General features: G+C 37.4%; 3 protein-coding genes across 7 annotated transcripts in view; 2 read left to right on the top strand and 1 right to left on the bottom strand.

Annotated features, from left to right (window-relative positions):
• The first annotated feature begins 367 nt into the window (after positions 1-367).
• On the top strand, positions 368-6970 carry gmfb (glia maturation factor, beta). Its single transcript, XM_031309913.2, has 7 exons — positions 368-464; positions 4488-4584; positions 5192-5241; positions 5443-5492; positions 5722-5804; positions 5916-5989; positions 6496-6970. The coding sequence occupies exons 1-7, from the start codon at positions 462-464 to the stop codon at positions 6565-6567; spliced, it is 429 nt and encodes a 142-aa protein (XP_031165773.1). The 5' UTR covers positions 368-461; the 3' UTR covers positions 6568-6970.
• A 3503-nt stretch (positions 6971-10473) lies between these two features.
• cnih1 (cornichon family AMPA receptor auxiliary protein 1) overlaps positions 10474-17207 on the top strand; it is a 7517-nt gene continuing 783 nt past the window's right edge. Inside the window, exons 1-6 of one of the 2 annotated variants that reach the window (XM_031309909.2) lie at positions 10474-10691; positions 12435-12503; positions 12773-12820; positions 15295-15407; positions 15758-15901; positions 16677-17207. The exon at positions 16677-17207 is cut by the window's right edge and continues 783 nt beyond it. In XM_031309909.2, coding sequence (XP_031165769.1) covers positions 10611-10691; positions 12435-12503; positions 12773-12820; positions 15295-15407; positions 15758-15901; positions 16677-16704 — 483 coding nt within the window. In that variant the 5' untranslated portion in view covers positions 10474-10610 and the 3' untranslated portion in view covers positions 16705-17207. The remainder of the gene's footprint in view (positions 10692-12434; positions 12504-12772; positions 12821-15294; positions 15408-15757; positions 15902-16676) is intronic. The other variant, XM_031309910.2, reaches the window with a different exon arrangement.
• cdkn3 (cyclin-dependent kinase inhibitor 3) overlaps positions 17014-17207 on the bottom strand; it is an 8274-nt gene continuing 8080 nt past the window's right edge. For all 4 annotated transcript variants that reach the window (XM_031309898.2, XM_031309902.2, XM_031309897.2 and 1 more), the window contains one exon: positions 17014-17207. This exon is cut by the window's right edge and continues 1377 nt beyond it. The gene's annotated coding sequence lies outside the window, so the exon portion shown is untranslated.

Here is a 17207-nt window from a genome sequence, read left to right as displayed (position 1 = left end):
GTGTTATTACATATAATTGGATTGGTAATACTGAAATATTAATGTGTAAGTAGCTAATGTATACCTCATTTTGTTGGGTAGTTTTCATCTATAACAATGTTATAAAATGATATATATTATAGATATATATCTTTATATAAAAAACTAACTATGCAGCGTAACTAGTAACTTACAGTAACTAAAGCGTTGTGCTGCATCGTTTAGAGGGTTATTTTTGCCTGTACAACAATTAAATGTTAAACGGCACGTTTTAACAAGGCTAAATTAGTTTTAATAAAGTACTGAGGCCGTAGGACAACAGTGAGGAGAGATGTATTACCAACTTTTGAAAAAGGGGGGGCGCTTGTTTGGGATTGGTCAAACCAGTCACAAGATGATGAAAAAAAACTACAAAAAACATTGAAAGCGTCTACCATTCAGAGCAGCAGCTGCAGCTTCAGGGAATTTTTAACTGTTCAACAATGGTAAGTTGTTTATTGTTGTTGCGAGAGAGCTGTGGTTATATTCTTTTCTGCTTTTCAATCGTGTGGTCTTAATAAATGTAAAGTTCCGGGGACTATTAAGGAAAAGTGAGGTCGCAGATTGCTGGCGTTAGCATGCTAACCTAGCATGAGTTCCACCCTCTGTCCATTGTATCAGTGTCAAGCTAACCAGAATAGAAATGTTGGTTTTCCGGTTACGGATATCAAAATAAAGGGACTATGGCTGAAAAAAAAAAAAAAAACATTAAGGTGAAAATGATTAATTACACAACGTTATACTTGAATTGCTTTGCCTCAGAGTTTCAATTTGCAAAACTCTTAACACGAAATACTGTACTGAATAATGAAAACAGTTAATTTATCATGTAATATCTCATACAAGTATATCAAGTAGAGCTGGGCAATATATCAATATTATATCGATATCGTAATATGAGACTAGATATCGTCTTAGATTTTGGATATCGTAAAATTGTAATATGGTAAATGTTGTCTTTTCCTGGTTTTAAAAGCTGCATTAGATCAAAGTGATGTACTTTTCTCAACTTAGCAGACTTCTAGCTGTTCTATTATTTGCCTTTACCCACTTGTCTGATGATAATTTATCAAAAATCTCATTGTATAAATAACATTTTGTTAAAGCACCAATTAGGGGTGCAAGATATATCGACTCAATATCGTTATGGCAATATATCGAAAGTAAGTATGCAATATTTAGTTTATTTTGTGTAGCACTGCGTCCCGTCCGTTGACTGTGTGGCTTAGTTGTGTTTGATTTAGAGCTTGAAACGCTATAGCGATCATGTCTCATTGGCCAGTTACCGTGCCACTTGCACACGTTAGTGCACGTCAGCGCACGGGGCCACTACGTGACAAACCCTATGGAGCGTACCACGGGTGTGCATATTTCAACAGAGTGACAGTGTGAGTGAAGAAATAGATAGAGACAACAAAACGGAACGAATCAGAGAAGGGAAAGAAAAGTCGTGTCCTGCTCTCTTTATTTATTTATTTATTTATATATTTTATACTGCCCAAACAGAAAACATGTCCTGTTCTGTAGACATGGTCATTATTTATATATTTTATACTGTCCAACCAGTAAAACATGTCCTGTTCTGTAGACATGGTTATTATTTATATATGTTATACTGTCCAACCAGTAAAACATGTCCTGTTCTGTAGACATGGTCATTATTTATTTATTCATGTTGGACCAGTCTGATATGACAGCCAGTTGAAATAAACCTTGTGTTGTAAGAAAACTTTTAATTTGTTATGAATTGATTTTGATGCGTTTTCCTGTAACTTTTGTAATTTTACATATGTTTAAAAATATCGAAATTAATATCAATATCGCAATATTCATGATCGATATCGCAATATCACATTTTGTCAATATTGTGCAAACCTAGCACCAATTGCCAACCCTAGAATATCGTCGCAATATCGACATTGAGGTATTTGGTCAAGAATATCGTGGTATTTAATTTTCTGCATATTGCCCAGCCCAAATATCAAGAGCATCACAGCATTATATAATGTCATTGTAGCATTTTAGTCATACTTTTTTAAACAAAATTAAAATCAAACAATGCTGTTAAACTACTAATTCTCATCAAAACAGAGTATGCACTAGTTATTTCCTCATAATTACACAAATAGCACCAAGCACTTTACATAAGTCAGTATTAAAAACTATTTAGAGTGAGAATAACCTTTGAAAGCTTCAAACGTGTTTATTGATCATGCTGCATTACTGTAAATATAGGTGAAAGTCTAGAGTCTGATTTTAGACTGCTGTAAATCCTACATTCATACAAAGCAAAATGATTTTGACTGTAGTTCACAGCATTGGTTACTTTTTTTGTTCTGTATTGACCACAACGTTTTTATTTTATGCAGTACACCAAATATTAGATGCCTCAATGACTAGTCATCAAAAGTACAATAAGCTAAGCTACAGTAGTGTTTAATTGCTCTAAAATTATTAGGCAGTAATCAAAAGGAAAGAAAAAACTCTTCATTCCTACTTCCCTTTCTTTTTTTTCTTTTTTTTTTTTTTATTACGAGCTATTATTTTTGCAATGCTGCTTACCTGGGTAAATGTGGTAAAATAAGCAGAATTGCTTGCAACAAACACGTTTCTTTGATTGAGTGATGTCATGTGTATATTTCTTATACCTCTTTCACACCAATGACCAGGGTTGGACCAGGGTTATCTGACCCGTGTTTAACCCTTCTGTTGTCAGTTCAAACCAAGCCAGTCAACATGGTATTAGGTATTATTATGAGTATTACTATTTTGTATGTATGTAAGCACAGTACTTTGCTTTTAAATGGAAGAATTTAGTCATTTAGTCATCATTAGCCCTGTTGTGAAAACTGAGCTAGGCAATAATAAAATACTCTAAATCAAGACAGATCACAGGGTAAAGGTATCAGCTCTTAGGACTGCAACTAACAACAATTTTATATTATCGATTACCAATAATCTGCAAATTACAGACAGATACATTATAAATTGTTAGATGGCATTGTTCAAACAACAGTCCAAAATATTACATCAGTTTGCTATCAAATGACAAAGAAAAGCAACAAATCCTCACATCGGAGACTCTGAAACCACAGAATGATTTGTGCTTGAGAAATGATGGAAACTTAAAACCGACTATGAATATTGGCGCTTCATGATTTTCCTTTGATGGACTAATCATTTAAGCTGTAATGTGATTCTTGCTCCATTTCTGTAATTTTCCGCACATAGTGTATGCTTTTATTTCGAAGACCAAGCTAGCGGGCTTCCTGTGATAGTGTAGCTATGTCTGGTTAGCTTGTCGCAGCTGTGATGCGTTTGAACGCGTCTGGGTTTGAAGAGCTGCCTTAACGCTAGCTCGCCTGCTGCTTATCATAATGAACATCGCTTTCCTCCCGAGTTTGTTTGACTGCGTGTCATGACAACTCGACTGTCTTCAGTGTCGAACACCATTTGTCTCATTTTTTCAACATGAAATGCATTAAATTAACTGGATAGTTGAAGTTAGCCGACTCTCATTTCCTGGCTGAATTAGCAGCCAAACCAGCGAGCGAGCTAGCGGTCAGTGGCTGGAGGAATTTAAACCAGAAGTCAACCTGTCTGCTCGCCATCATCTTCCTATGCACACACAGGATGCATAGGAAGATGATTTAGTAACTCTCTCGGTCCCAACCACAGACACTCCAGTCTCTTCCTAATCTGTACAGATTTCTCTCTGAGCTCAGTGGAATCCTGACTCCCACCAGCCATCTGTTCAGGAAGGTGTAATTATAGAATTCAGAGAATCTGCAGAGACTCTCTTAAGAGTTTTTGTCTTTGTGCTGGAGTTATGTAATGTTCTGTGTGTGGACGTTGACAGAGGTTCAGACCAATACAATCCTGCTGAGGCTGGTGTATTGCTGTCTTTCGGAATAAAGCCTGTGCGTCAGATTGGACTCCTGCAGAAAGATAGTTTAAAAAAAATTCTTTTTTTCTTATGGTAATTCAGGATACTAACACATTGCTTTACAGTTAAGCAATACAGTGCATGAAAACCACTTAAATGTACAGTTTGAGATTCTGCAGCTGTCTGCCATACATATAAACTCTCTGCATATATCCCTAAAACATGAGGCCAAATTAAACACTTTATTCAAGCAATAGATTAAGCTGTATATTTTTCTGGTTATAAGCAATAAAACACTATTACTGCAGCACTCGTTACTGATTTATTCATCTTTGTATGTACCTACAATTCAATTTGTCCAGTGTGATTTGCTACAATCTGCATGTGGTGTTCTTTCTTAGCTTCCAATCCAGAGATCAAGGCTTTGTTTTGCTAGCTTTGTACAAAACACAAAGAAAGAACATGGAAAATAAATACAGAAGGGTTTAATCTGTGTACGGTGTAAATGCTTTTTTTCTTTAGGAATTTAAAATTGAAGTGACCACATCGATCTAATCTGCATGTGTCTCCTGTTTTTTATCAGAGTGAGTCACTGGTGGTGTGTGATGTGGATGAAGATCTGGTTAAAAAGCTGAGGCAGTTCCGTTTCAGGAAGGAGACCAATAATGCGGCCATTGTTAGTGAGTATTGGCAACATATATTTCATGGCATTGATTTCTTCTCCTAGCATGTTTTTTTTTTTTTTTTGATAATATGTTAAGCTCAAACAGTAATTGGGAAGATGATACGAAGAGTCCCCGGTGCGTGGAACCTAGTGGAAATATGAATTCATCATTAGTGCCATTGGTTTTATTTTTGTGTTACACATGAATCTTTGTTTTGGCGGTATCAAAGTCCTTGGCATTATGCAGAATTACACAAGAAGTAGCAATATATTAGATTGGGCAGCTACAGTATGGAGGATAGAGGGAAGAGCTACCTCCAAATACAGCAGGTGGTGAGACAGCGTACTAGTGTTGCATCAGCTCCAGTATCTAACTCAGCTTAAGCTTTATCCTCCACTATCTCTGGATCAAAATGTCATCGCTGCTAAATTGGATTAGGAGTGTGTTTGAATGACATGGACTCTGAATAAAAGGCATACCCCCCTTTTTTACACATTTGTAATAGGAAATATGAGCAAAAACACAATATAACCTTTTTTGGGTATTTTATTATTTTCCATACAAACTTAAAATATTTTACTTTTGAACATAAACTATTCATATTTTCTTTTCCACCCCTCAGTGAAGATTGATAAAGACAAGCAGCTGGTGATTCTTGAGGAGGAACATGAGGTAAGTTAGCTATCAAACGTTTCATTATAAAATGATGTACGCACACAGTTTTAAAATGAATGGATAATGAATATGTTGAACTTGGTGTGGTTGAACTTGGAGAATTACTTTCCTAGATCAAGTGTAACTTAAGACATTGCACAACAACAGAGACGCAACACCTCACTGAACTGCTGATCCCACTTGTGTCTTTTTTTTAAGGATATTTCTCCTGATGATCTAAAGGATGAACTGCCTGAGAGACAGCCAAGATATCCTTTGATTAAGTGACCGGTCTTATTTGAATAGTATTTAAATGATTGCACCCGTTCTTGCCCTTTACTCTGATGTATATCATGAGTCTGTTACAGATGTTACCTTAAATCTTTCTGTTCACTCTTGCTAAATGAAGTAGTATGTCGAGTCCTGTTTTAGTTTTGTATTCTTTCTGTCTTGACCGTGCTGATGTGAAATATGGGAACTGTCCTTAGCACCAGGAACATTTATCGTCTACAGTTATAAATACGAACATGATGATGGACGTGTTTCCTATCCTCTCTGCTTCATCTTCTCCAGTCCAGTGGGTAAGAACACCTCCAGGGTTACTTTTGAATGAATGGTGCATATTGTTCACTGCACTGGTCCATCATCCAGGACATCTCGGTTCATGTTGGCATATTTGTTGTGTTCGGCAGGTTGCAGACCAGAGCAGCAGATGATGTACGCAGGAAGCAAAAACAAACTGGTGCAAACTGTTGAACTGTCTAAGGTTAGTGAGCTGCCTCTCACATTGATGCTTAGTCATAATTAAGTAGTACTGGGGAGTAATTAATGCAACACTGTAATCGAATCTTGTAAAATCAGCCAGATAAGTGCTCAAAATCTTAAGGACATTCCCATGATCAGCTTTAGCTGTACTTTATGTTTAGTGCTAATAAGCATATATTAGCATACTAAAACGCTAAACTAATACGGTGAACATGATAAACATTATACCTGCACCATCAGCATTAGCACTGTCACTGTGAGTATGCTGACGTTAGCATTTAGCTGAAGGCACCGCTGTGCCTTAGTACAGCCTCACAGAGCTGCTAGCATGGCTGTAGTAGACTATAGTCTTGCTTATTAATAATGTGGCGTTAGTATTAATTAGATGTTTTTTTTATTACATTATCTTACATTTATTGCATAGCAGGTACCATGCTTTACACTAAACTGCATCCTAAGATTTTTTTCCTTATTGCATTAAAAGGAAACTTGTTATGTTTTTACCAGGTGTTTGAGATCAGAAACACAGAGGACCTAACGGAGGAATGGCTTAGAGAGAAACTTGGGTTCTTTGGTTAAAGTCATCTTATCCAGTGGTCTGGGATGTGAGGAGGATCCAGATTGCGCAATCTCTTGGGGAGAACACACCACCGTTAATGTTTCCCTCCTCTGTGTACCAGACCTGATTTAAATATTGTTTGCAAACACCTTCTGTACTCAGTTTTAGGTCTCTTTGGTAGAGTTTACGGAAAATTACAATTCAGTGTAACACTAACTAAACCTCGCCCATCTGCCAGCTTAAAACTGAAAACACTATTTGACGCAGGTCTGCTTTTGTCTCCTATACAATCTCTCCACGTGCCAGTTATGTGTCTGTATTGAATTAACACTCCCATAGCTCTTGAATTGGTCAGAAATTGATTGTACTTGTCCGCTCTTCCTAAGCATGTTCATCCAGGAGAATTTAAAGGCATTTTAACAACATTTTTTGTTTCCTTAAGTAGTTTACCCTCAACGTTTTTTATTAGCAATGCTGAACCTCCTGAGTTTCACCTTTTTATGTTTAATACTTTTTTCATAATTTGAGGGAGCTTTACTTTTGGATTATAATTTTTTTCCTGGTGTATGTAGGGTTATGTAAGCATATACTTTATAGCAGTTTCCTTTTGTTGTGAAAAACAAACTTCCTGCCAAAACACATGAACAATCATAGTTACAATTCAGAGAACAATTTAGAGTTCAGCTTTAGTCAGTCTCTCCTTCAGTATTAATTTAGATTGTAATTTAGGTAACAAACTGTAATCACTCCAGTCTACAAAAGGACAATAACACTAAGACCATTTGACAAGAGGCATTCCTAAGATATTATATGTAATGTGTTGTACTGTCTCCTGTGCACGTGAACAAGCTGGCAGAAGCCCTCGAGTGGTGCTTCAGTCCATCCTCAGATCACATCTTTGTATCTGTTTAGAGAGAAAACAGTGTGACTCATGGGTAAAGCTGTACTCTGCCTTTGACCTGCATATTTGTTACAACGATATCCCACTACTGAAAACAATATTTCCACTGAAACATTCCAAACTGAACAATTTATTACTTAGGACTAACCTCCGTCTCTGGCGACCACGTCAGTAATCTACTGGGCTACTCTCTATAAGTGGGTCACTGTGTCTTTACGGCGATTGTTAGCTAACATTGTGCATTATAGCTATTGCCGTTATTAGTGTTTTTGAACGTTGCGCTTCATTCTGATGTAAAGCCACTTTGATTGCTTAGTGGTAGACACAGCCTTGAGAATGACGGCTGTGACTTCTCCAAATGCCAGTTGTGCTTCATATTTAGACTTGGTAGGTAAGGGACAGCATCGGGGCAGTTCTGGATGGAAAATGCCTTCCATACAGAACAGGGTTTAACCAATATAGCTTTTTGAAGGCTGATACTGATATTTTACTGAATGTGCCAGCAGCTCATATTTCTTGCCAATATTACGCTACAACAGTTAGGTTTGATCTGTATTCTTCGTTGTTCATGCCCAAGCGTGACAGCTCTTCCTCGTTTCCTGCTGAAGATCCTCTAAAACAGCATTTAAACCAGTCCAACACACTAAAACGCCAAACCAGTTGCTAATACTTCAAGAATTAGTCGACCAAGCTTAAATAGTTAAAGCTACATAAAATGTACTATAAACAGGCAAAGAAAATAAAATTGTATTGCTGGTGCTACAGGCTGGTTTATGTAGGGAAATGTCCATTTTATATTTATATATATATATATATATATATATATAGATATGTATGTGGTGGATGACTTCAGTGGCAGATTTCTGATTCTTAATAAAAGCTTAATATCAGCTCTATTGGTCTGACCCTAGTAAAGAATAATAGGCACAAATGAATTCCACATGTTCGCTCATCAGTGTCATCTCTCATTGAGAAACTCCTACTTTGGAAACGGATAAGGGAGCATTGTGGCTGATTTAAAGCCCCAAGGCAGGAAATCACCACACAGTAATGTATGATGTCATACTGCTAAGTCTACCATACCAATGTCTTTTCTTAATTTTTTTCATTTTGCCATATTTACGTCTCTCTTTAAACAATCATCTGGCCAAAATGAGAATGTGACACAAATATGTTTTGGGGAAAAAATAGAAGGTTGGAAAAGCTTTGTTGGGGGATTATGATGGGGTTTTTTAAGACACTAGTTTTTTTCCTCTAACTTTCAGATCTGTAAAATCCAGAAGACAGGATCTTTTGTTTTGTATTTAAATGTGAACTTGGTAGAGATCTGACTCAAAGATAGGTATGCACAATCACACCATTTCATGTAAGTCATCTGTTTGTGTAAAATGTTTGACATTAATCATTAACGATTTGTCAGGGCAGGATTTAATACAACAGGAACAATGGGGTATAACTGTAATCACTTGTTTTGCTGTTTACTGATTCCATCAAAGCTAACGTTTACACTGTCAGCTTGAGATTAGTCAGTGTTATGCTGCTGTAAAAACATAACTTCAACGTGGGTGATTCTCATGTTTTTAAAAGTTTCTGTTCTTACTTAAGCTGAGGTTGTATGCTCTTATTTGGGTAAAGGAAGTTTTAAGACCCTACAACCTGCAAAACCCTTTCAAATCTCGCTGTAAATTTTCAAAAATGCACAGTCAATCTGAAATCAAGGATGTCTGTCTTTATATTTAATTTGAAATGTGCAATGTACTGATTTCAGTTTGAATATGAAAACATATTCAGCTGTTATCTTTTTAAAACGAAATTTTTAAAACCTCTAATGTGGAGAGCTACTGTAAAAGACGTGCATGCTTTAATGTATGTCTGAACGGGTGTCATATGCTGCTCTGTTGCATGCATTTTACAATATTAAGTTAATTTTATTAGACTGAATTTATTTGCTTACAAATTCCTAAAAAAGGGGCAACATTTGCATCTCAAACATCTGGTCTCAGCTGTGTTCTTACTCTATCTGAAATATTTACATACTGCTGTGCTGACAGTACTCGTTGAAGAAACCCTCTGCTTATGCCATTTTTCATGGAAATGGGTTGTAATAGCTGTCCATGAATCATGTATCAAAATCAATTTTCCGAATATATGATCTACTTAACTTAGAGTTCCCTTTGGTATTCAGCCATGTATCTGGTTATGTCCTGTGGATCTAGTAGTTTTCCATCCATAATTGGTGAACTGTTGTATATTTTGCCTCTTGAGTTTTTTACTTTAACTTGCAAATGTGTTGTTCAGCTCTTGGTATCCTCTCTGATCAAATGCTTACTATTCTATTTTCTGTCCTTTTTAAGAAAAACACCTGAGACATGTATCATTACAAGCTGCCTCATGGCATCAGTGAAACTTGAGATATTTGTATTTTCCCATACTTTATAAAGTGTCTTGTCCTATCATCCAAATAAAATGACAGTGATGTTTAACCCGCGGGTTCCTGGGGACTGCTGTTTTCAGACTGACATGTATGATGTGCATACAGTATGGCAAGAGCTACACTATTTTTCAGAATGAATAAATAACATAATAAATGTTTTATAGCATGCACGCCTATGTACAGTTTATATAGCTTACTTAGACTTACAGCCTGCATTTAATTTGTATATTAAAATGTGTACAGTAGATCATTTAGTATAACAAACAAAAACAAAATATGCCGTTAGGAGTTTTTAAAACAAAGCTTCGAAGTGAAAAGGACATACCCTAATAAAACAAGCAAAAATGTTAAATACTTCGCACATCTATAACGTGAGACAGGTGCGTCTTAGGGGGCGTTAGATACCGTTTCGGTACTAGCTTGATGATGGTGTAGTACCGAAACGTTGCCAGCTATAGCATTTATTTTAGCAAGTTTGACACTAGTGTGCGGGAGTTTCTTTGCAAATTATTGAAACTACCCATAAGACATTTTAGGAAAACTGATGGTAAGAACCAGTGAAACACTGAAGGATATACATTACTCCAGAAGATGGCAGTAATGCAACAACAAGGATATAAGCTAACTAAACACTCACTGAAGAAGAAGACAAATCTCAAATCGGTTGCGAAGCTGCCTGCATCACCCGCCGACCGAGCCAGGAACATACTAGCAGAACCGGAGAAAAAATGGCGTTCACATTCGCGGCCTTTTGTTATATGCTCGCTCTGCTGCTCACGGCGGCGCTTATCTTCTTTGCTATCTGGCATGTAAGTACACATTTGGACAACTTTAGGTAGGACTGTTGGGCTGCCACTCCCAACGGCGCGGATAAAAGTAGGCGAAAGAGCGAGGAAGGCTGGCAGAGACCAGCTAACGCTAGGCCAGCTTTGTGGCTAAATAGCCGGGACGTGTTAGGGGGTTCTATGCACGGATGTAGTGTTTACGTCGCTCGCTGCGGATCTTGGCAACATCTGGGCATAACCTATATACTGTCTATGGACAGAACGTATCCAAGCTAACTCCAGAGAAACTACCGCAAACTCAGTGCTCGGTATACGTAACATGGAACGCCATCGATGTCTGATAATAACGGGAACGCATCCGTTGAATGGCACATACACACCCAACCTTTGGACCAAAAGAATCATAGGATGGCGAAGGCATGGGGAAGGCATGACCCCTCATACTCTCCCTCTGATTGGCTAGTACTCGTTGTCTGCTCTGGTTGGGTTGGTTAGGTTTAGGCAATAGGAGCGTGATTGGTTATGGTTAAGGTAGAAAATGTCAAGGTACGCCAATCAGAGGCAGAGTAGGGCGGGACATGCCTTCGCCTTCCTTGGAAATAAATACATGGCAATCGTTGGCTAGGAGCTAAAGTTAGCTAACAGTTAAAACACCAAGACAAGCACAGTTTTGTCGTATTAATGTAACTCCTTCCATAGTTCACCTTGTATTAACCGTAATGTGATTATAGCAAACTTCTAGTAATTTGTCAGACATGTCAAATGATTAGCTAGTGTTGCGCTATGAATTAGCCAGCTTCTTAGCAGGCTTAGCTAGCTAACCTAACCGTCCAATCCTGGAACGACAAACCGCTCTGTGATGCTGCTGTCACCAGTCCCCAACATGTCGCATGTCTTTGTTTTGTAGTACCGTTAGTTTTATTGTCAAAATGTCCACATCTGAGGTGTAGTATGAACTTTAGGTAACGTGCCATGACTCAAAAAGTTACGTTAACGTTATTAATGATTATCCCATACAGTTGTTGTAAGTAAACGAGTTCTATAACGTTACCTTTTTTTCTTGATTTTTTTTTTTTTTTTTTTTTTTTTTTCTAATGTCTCAAAATTTCCAAATAATAAATGTGACGTGAAATAAAACTGAACATGCGATTAAATGTCATTACGTTGATGTAACAGTAAACGTTTCAATGGTAAACAGCAGGACTAAAAAGAGTATAGTGCTTTGACAGTGATGCTTTAACATGTACTTGATTAATCGATAACACAGTTCACTCAGTTTTGATAATCTTTTCCAAGCATTCTTTGGTTTCAGCCTCCCAAATGTTGACTGTTGGTCACACAAAACGCACAATTTGAAGACCTTTGGCTCTGGGCATTTTTAACTATTTTCTGACATTTGTAGAATACATTACAATTGGTAAATTGAAAAAAGGAAGATTGACGATAAAAATAATCAGATGCGGCCAATTAGAAAAAAACAAGCAACATATACATGACAGAATTCTTTTGTTCTGTGAGGGGGGTATTATACTGTGCATGTTGATTGTTTGAAATATTGCACAGTGTACAGTTAAAGAATGTTTCATATGAACTTGCTGCTCTTCTTAAAAGATGTGGGATGAAAATAAAGTGACATATTAATGGAACACTGTAAATGTTCCATCTTAGTGACTCAATTCAAACTGAGAAATTGCATTTTTTTTTTTTTTTGCAAAGATTATAAAATGTACATTTACATTTAATTTATTTTACATCTTGTTCCCCCAGATAATAGCATTTGATGAGCTGAAGACTGATTACAAGAATCCTATAGATCAGTGTAACACTTTAAATCCGGTAAGTGACCCCACCGTACCTGACGCACCTTCCTGCCTCTTTGACTGCATGCAGAAATGCTCTGTTGAAAGGTCTTTCATTTAGTTTAGAATAACTTTATCTGCCTGTTTGTTTGTTTTTTTTCAATCATTTCTCTGCACTGTTATGCTAAATAATCTGCCTGTTATGAATTCAGTGATCTTGTCAGCTGTCCAACTCTAACGCCTTTTTGTTTTGTTTTTCCTAATCTGCTTTTTTTTTTTTTTTTACACTTTGTTAACGGCAAAAAGACAATTGAAAAGGTCAAAAAGATTAAAAGAGTCAAAATTGCAATAAAGGTTTGTACCAATCTTTAAAATGCCCGCTCAGTTCAACTCAGTCTGCAGTCTTGTCATTTTGCACGGAGAAGTGTTTGCAAACGTCTTTTCAGTTAACTAATCTCAGAGTTAAAGCCGGAGTTTAGCCTGGGATTAGACAACATGCCACCTGTGCCTCAGATTTTTCACTGTCATGTTATATATATATATATATATATATATATATATATATATATATATATATATATATATATATATATATATATATATATATATATATATATATATAATATTAGCATTTTTAACTGTTGTGGATTAGTTCTTGTTTCACTGTTGTGGATTAGTTCTTTTTTCGCAACCTTTTAAAGTGCAGCTTTAAGGGTATGAGCGTTAACTGAAATAACGGAGTGTTCTTTCTATTCTTTTTTTTATACCTCATCTAATCAATTGAATTGACTATGCCTTAAGCTGCTTTTAGGTATAGGAGCCACTGTGTGTAATGGTGGACAACGTTAGCTGGGATGATATATTCAGTGTTATTGATAAAGTGTAGCTGTTAACTGAAAAGACTTGCAAATGCTCAAAACATGCATGATCTTTATTACAACCTACCCTTTGTTTGCAAATAGTGTTATAGTTACTGGGGCAGTAAATTCTCAGTAAACTCAGACTGTCTGGAAACTTGTCTTGAGTTTGAAACAACAGTTACATGACACCAGGCATATACACTGTCCTGACAAAGTTTTTTATATCACAGTATTCATGGTAATCATGTAAAGTCAGATCAGGTTATTGGATTTTGTAGCAAAGTTGTTGAGTTGTGAATACTTTGAGCTGTGGATCATGGTATAGGGTAATGCTTGTTGAAAGAAATTGATTTAATGTTCCAGCTTTAAATTAAACCTTTTATTATCACATATTATTTCACTTTTCTATGAAGTGCAGGCTGCAGTTTGATTCAGCAATTAGCAGAACTAAGCTACTGTATGAGCTCAGTGTTGGCTCTAACCTCCATCACCTGGGGTTCAGAACAGATGGCTGGCTGCAGAATCCCAACACTCTCCAGCTCAGCAATATTTCAGATCACCGATTGGTTAGTGATTTCAGTAGTAGGAGTTATTTTAGGTAAAAGTACAGATTTCTCTGTCTTTAATCCATGATGCACTCCACAGTACTATCTTCAGTTTTGACCATGGCCAGTCTTTTTGCGTGTGGATTGTCACATCAGTTGTTTTGTATTTGGCAGCACAGTGCAGGGTTTTAACACATTATAGCCCCCCCTTCCTTCCGCTCCTGCACCTTCCCCTTCCTACACGCCCCTCACCTTTCCATCTGTGGGCTGTTGGTTGCCCCCACCCTTCCGCCCTCTGCTCTTTTTGAATGCATGGCTTCCATGTGGTGCCTCCATCTGCCCCCCTGAACCTCCGCACCACATCGAACCCTGTCAACCTGAGGCAGGCTGCTGCATAAACACTGCTAGTGCTCACAGCATGGTCCTACTCCAGTGTGTCGCCCCGTCAGTTTGTTTAAGATGTGGGATGATGTGTGAGTTTGCCCTTACTGCAAAATATGTTGATGTTGATGTGCAAATATTCTCCCGGGGCAAGTTGTTGATGGGTTTCCCCTTTTACTTGTGGTCAGACTTGATGATGCATGACGTATAACCAGGGTGGAAAATTAACCTTTTCCATCCATTTGCAACAACGTCTAGTAGATTTCTAAATTGTACCAGCAACTCGCATGATTTGCAACAATTATAAGTCTGTGGTAAAGGCTAAATACATGATTTCGCTCCATGGCTAAAAAAACAGTCACACATTTTTTTTTTTTGGCACATTAAATAGAGGACATCTGAAAGTAATGCATAAGCCTCACTGTGGGAGTTTTAAGTCAACCAAGTGGGGTCTTTCTTCCCCGTCAGTTTGGGTTAGTGTTCAAATCGTGTCGAACAGTGTTCACTCAAATCGTGCAGGTGGCAGGGCTTAATTTTTCACCCTGTTAGTGTTACATATTGTGTCAGATCAGTGCATGATAAAGCACTGTTCATGTATTTTACCAACAGTACGACAGCTTACTGTACATATGGCATTTGTCTGCACATGTAATAATGTGTAGTAATAGTCAAGCTGGGCCTGAACCATGCAGAAATCTAAGAACATGTGCATAGAAAAATGCATTGTTAAAATCAGCAGCTCACTGGAGCTCATTAGTATTTCACTCCTGTCTGACTCTCTGTGGAGCTGACTGCAATTTTTAAAATCTGTGGCTCTTTAAATAGCTCAGCATATCTTTGTAAAAAGGCCTCATTGCCTTTGAGGCTTTGTAACTTTATACTGTATTGTCTTCTGACCAGCTTTATAATTTATTCCATGTGACACCATACTTGGTTATTAAGTAATTTGTGTTGACAGTTGAAGAATTTGTCTAAATAGAGTTGGACTGACTGCTCAGTGCATGTGGATTCTGACATTTTCTTCAAATTTTGCTCTTTTCAGCTGGTGCTTCCAGAGTATCTCATCCATTTCTTCTTCTGTGTGATGTTCTTCTGTGCGGCTGAGTGGCTCACCCTCTGTCTCAACTTACCACTGCTGGCTTATCATGTCTGGAGGTGGGTATCTCGCAGTCATCCTTCAATCACAAGGTTGGCGGTTTGATCCCCGGCTCCTCCTGTCCACATGTTGAAGTCCTCCTTGAACGAGACACTGAACCCAACGTTGCTCCCCGGGCGCCTTTCAGCAGCCCACCGCTCCTTTAGGATAGGTTAAATGCAGAAGTCAAATTTCACTACGCTGTGTTACCAATTGTATGTGACCATTGATCAATACATTTTAAGTTTATAAAGTGATACAATTCAGTACCATTAAGTCTGTATTACCTGACGCCAGGACCCGATGCTTTCACAACATACAAAGTACAGTGTAATCGGACTTAACACACCCATTTGTTACTGTGCTGCAGGTATATGAGCAGACCTGTGATGAGCTGTCCAGGACTCTATGACCCAACAACCATCATGAATGCTGACATCCTGGCCTTCTGTCAAAAAGAAGGCTGGTGCAAACTGGCTTTCTACCTCCTGTCATTCTTCTACTATCTCTACGGGTACGAAATATTTTTTTCTACCTTGTTTCTTTTATAGTGAGTGCTCATGTTTCGGTTGTACATTAAAAAAAAAAAAGTTATTTACACTGGATTGTTATGTATAAAAATATATGGTTAACTTCATCCTGTGCAAATCTGCCACATTTCTAATTTTCAAAAGAAAACATTTAGAGCAAATGAAGTAAAGATGGTAAATCTCTTAAAACCTGAACTCATCATCATCATTAATGATGAATGAATCATTAATGGAATAGTTAAACAGTTTGGGAAATCCGCTTATTGGCTTTCTTGACAAAAGTTACATTAGAGATCAATACCTCCAATATTTGCTTGTTATGAAGCTACAGCTGGTTAGATTAGCTTAGTATAAAAACTGGAAGCTAGCCTGGCTCTGTCCAAAGGTAACAAAATCCATCTGCTAGCACCTTTTTAAGCTCACTAATTAACACTTTATTTGTTCAAGATTAAGATATTTGTTAAATAAGGAGCTTTACAGGTGCTGGTAGGTAGATTGAGTTACCTTTGGACAGAGCCAGGCTAGCCTAGCTTTCCCCCAGTCTTTTAGCTAAGCTAACCATCTCCTGGCTGTAACTTCATATTTACCCACACATCTTTTCATTTAAGAGTAAGAGCAAATAAGAGTATTTCCCAATGACCTTTAACAAAACCAGTGAAGATGTAAACCGTGTAAAATCCAAACATGGCGATGTGTGAAATATTTGCTAAACAGTTTAGATATTTGACTTGTTATACTTTCTCATCTCATTTCTAACAGGATGATTTATGTTCTGGTGAGCTCCTAAACCGGATGATAAAGGAGAAGGACTGACCAGATACTATGATCTTAGTGCTGGAACACTGGACCTATTGGAGACCATAGTTTCAGCAACACAAGACGCCATTTCAAGTGGACAAACTCTCGACCCCATCGGAAACATTTAGCCTGTTTTAAGAGAATATCTCGGTCGCAGCGTTCCTCTCATAGCACTATAGTTAACATTTTATGGAAAATGAGGACAAACCTGAATGGACGATTTTTTTTTTTTCTTCCCTTTATTTTTATTGGTATGGTGATTTTGATGTTTGGGATTTAAATAAAAGTTTTTTGTTTTTTTTTTCCCATCTTGGTTCCCAAGTTTTGAGTGTTTTACAAAATTAGGTAGATATTTTCAGGTGTGCATTATCTGTGAGAATCTGAGCTGTGTGCTGAACTGTATTAGCTTTTCCTGTGAATTAGATTCTGGGCTTTGACAGCTAATTTATACCTGCAGTGGGATTCATTATTATAACTAAAACAAATAGTTAA

This window comes from Sander lucioperca, chromosome 18 (assembly GCF_008315115.2).
Source record: "Sander lucioperca isolate FBNREF2018 chromosome 18, SLUC_FBN_1.2, whole genome shotgun sequence".
NCBI lineage: Eukaryota > Metazoa > Chordata > Actinopteri > Perciformes > Percidae > Sander > Sander lucioperca.
This window is presented reverse-complemented; position numbering and strand designations above follow the sequence as displayed.

Excerpts from the sequence above, each read along its gene's own strand:
- gmfb (XM_031309913.2), top strand. Across the intron at positions 5,242-5,442 it reads TTCTTGAGGAGGAACATGAG|GATATTTCTCCTGATGATCT; the intron begins GTAAGTTAGCTA and ends CTTTTTTTTAAG. Across the intron at positions 5,990-6,495 it reads AAACTGTTGAACTGTCTAAG|GTGTTTGAGATCAGAAACAC; the intron begins GTTAGTGAGCTG and ends TGTTTTTACCAG.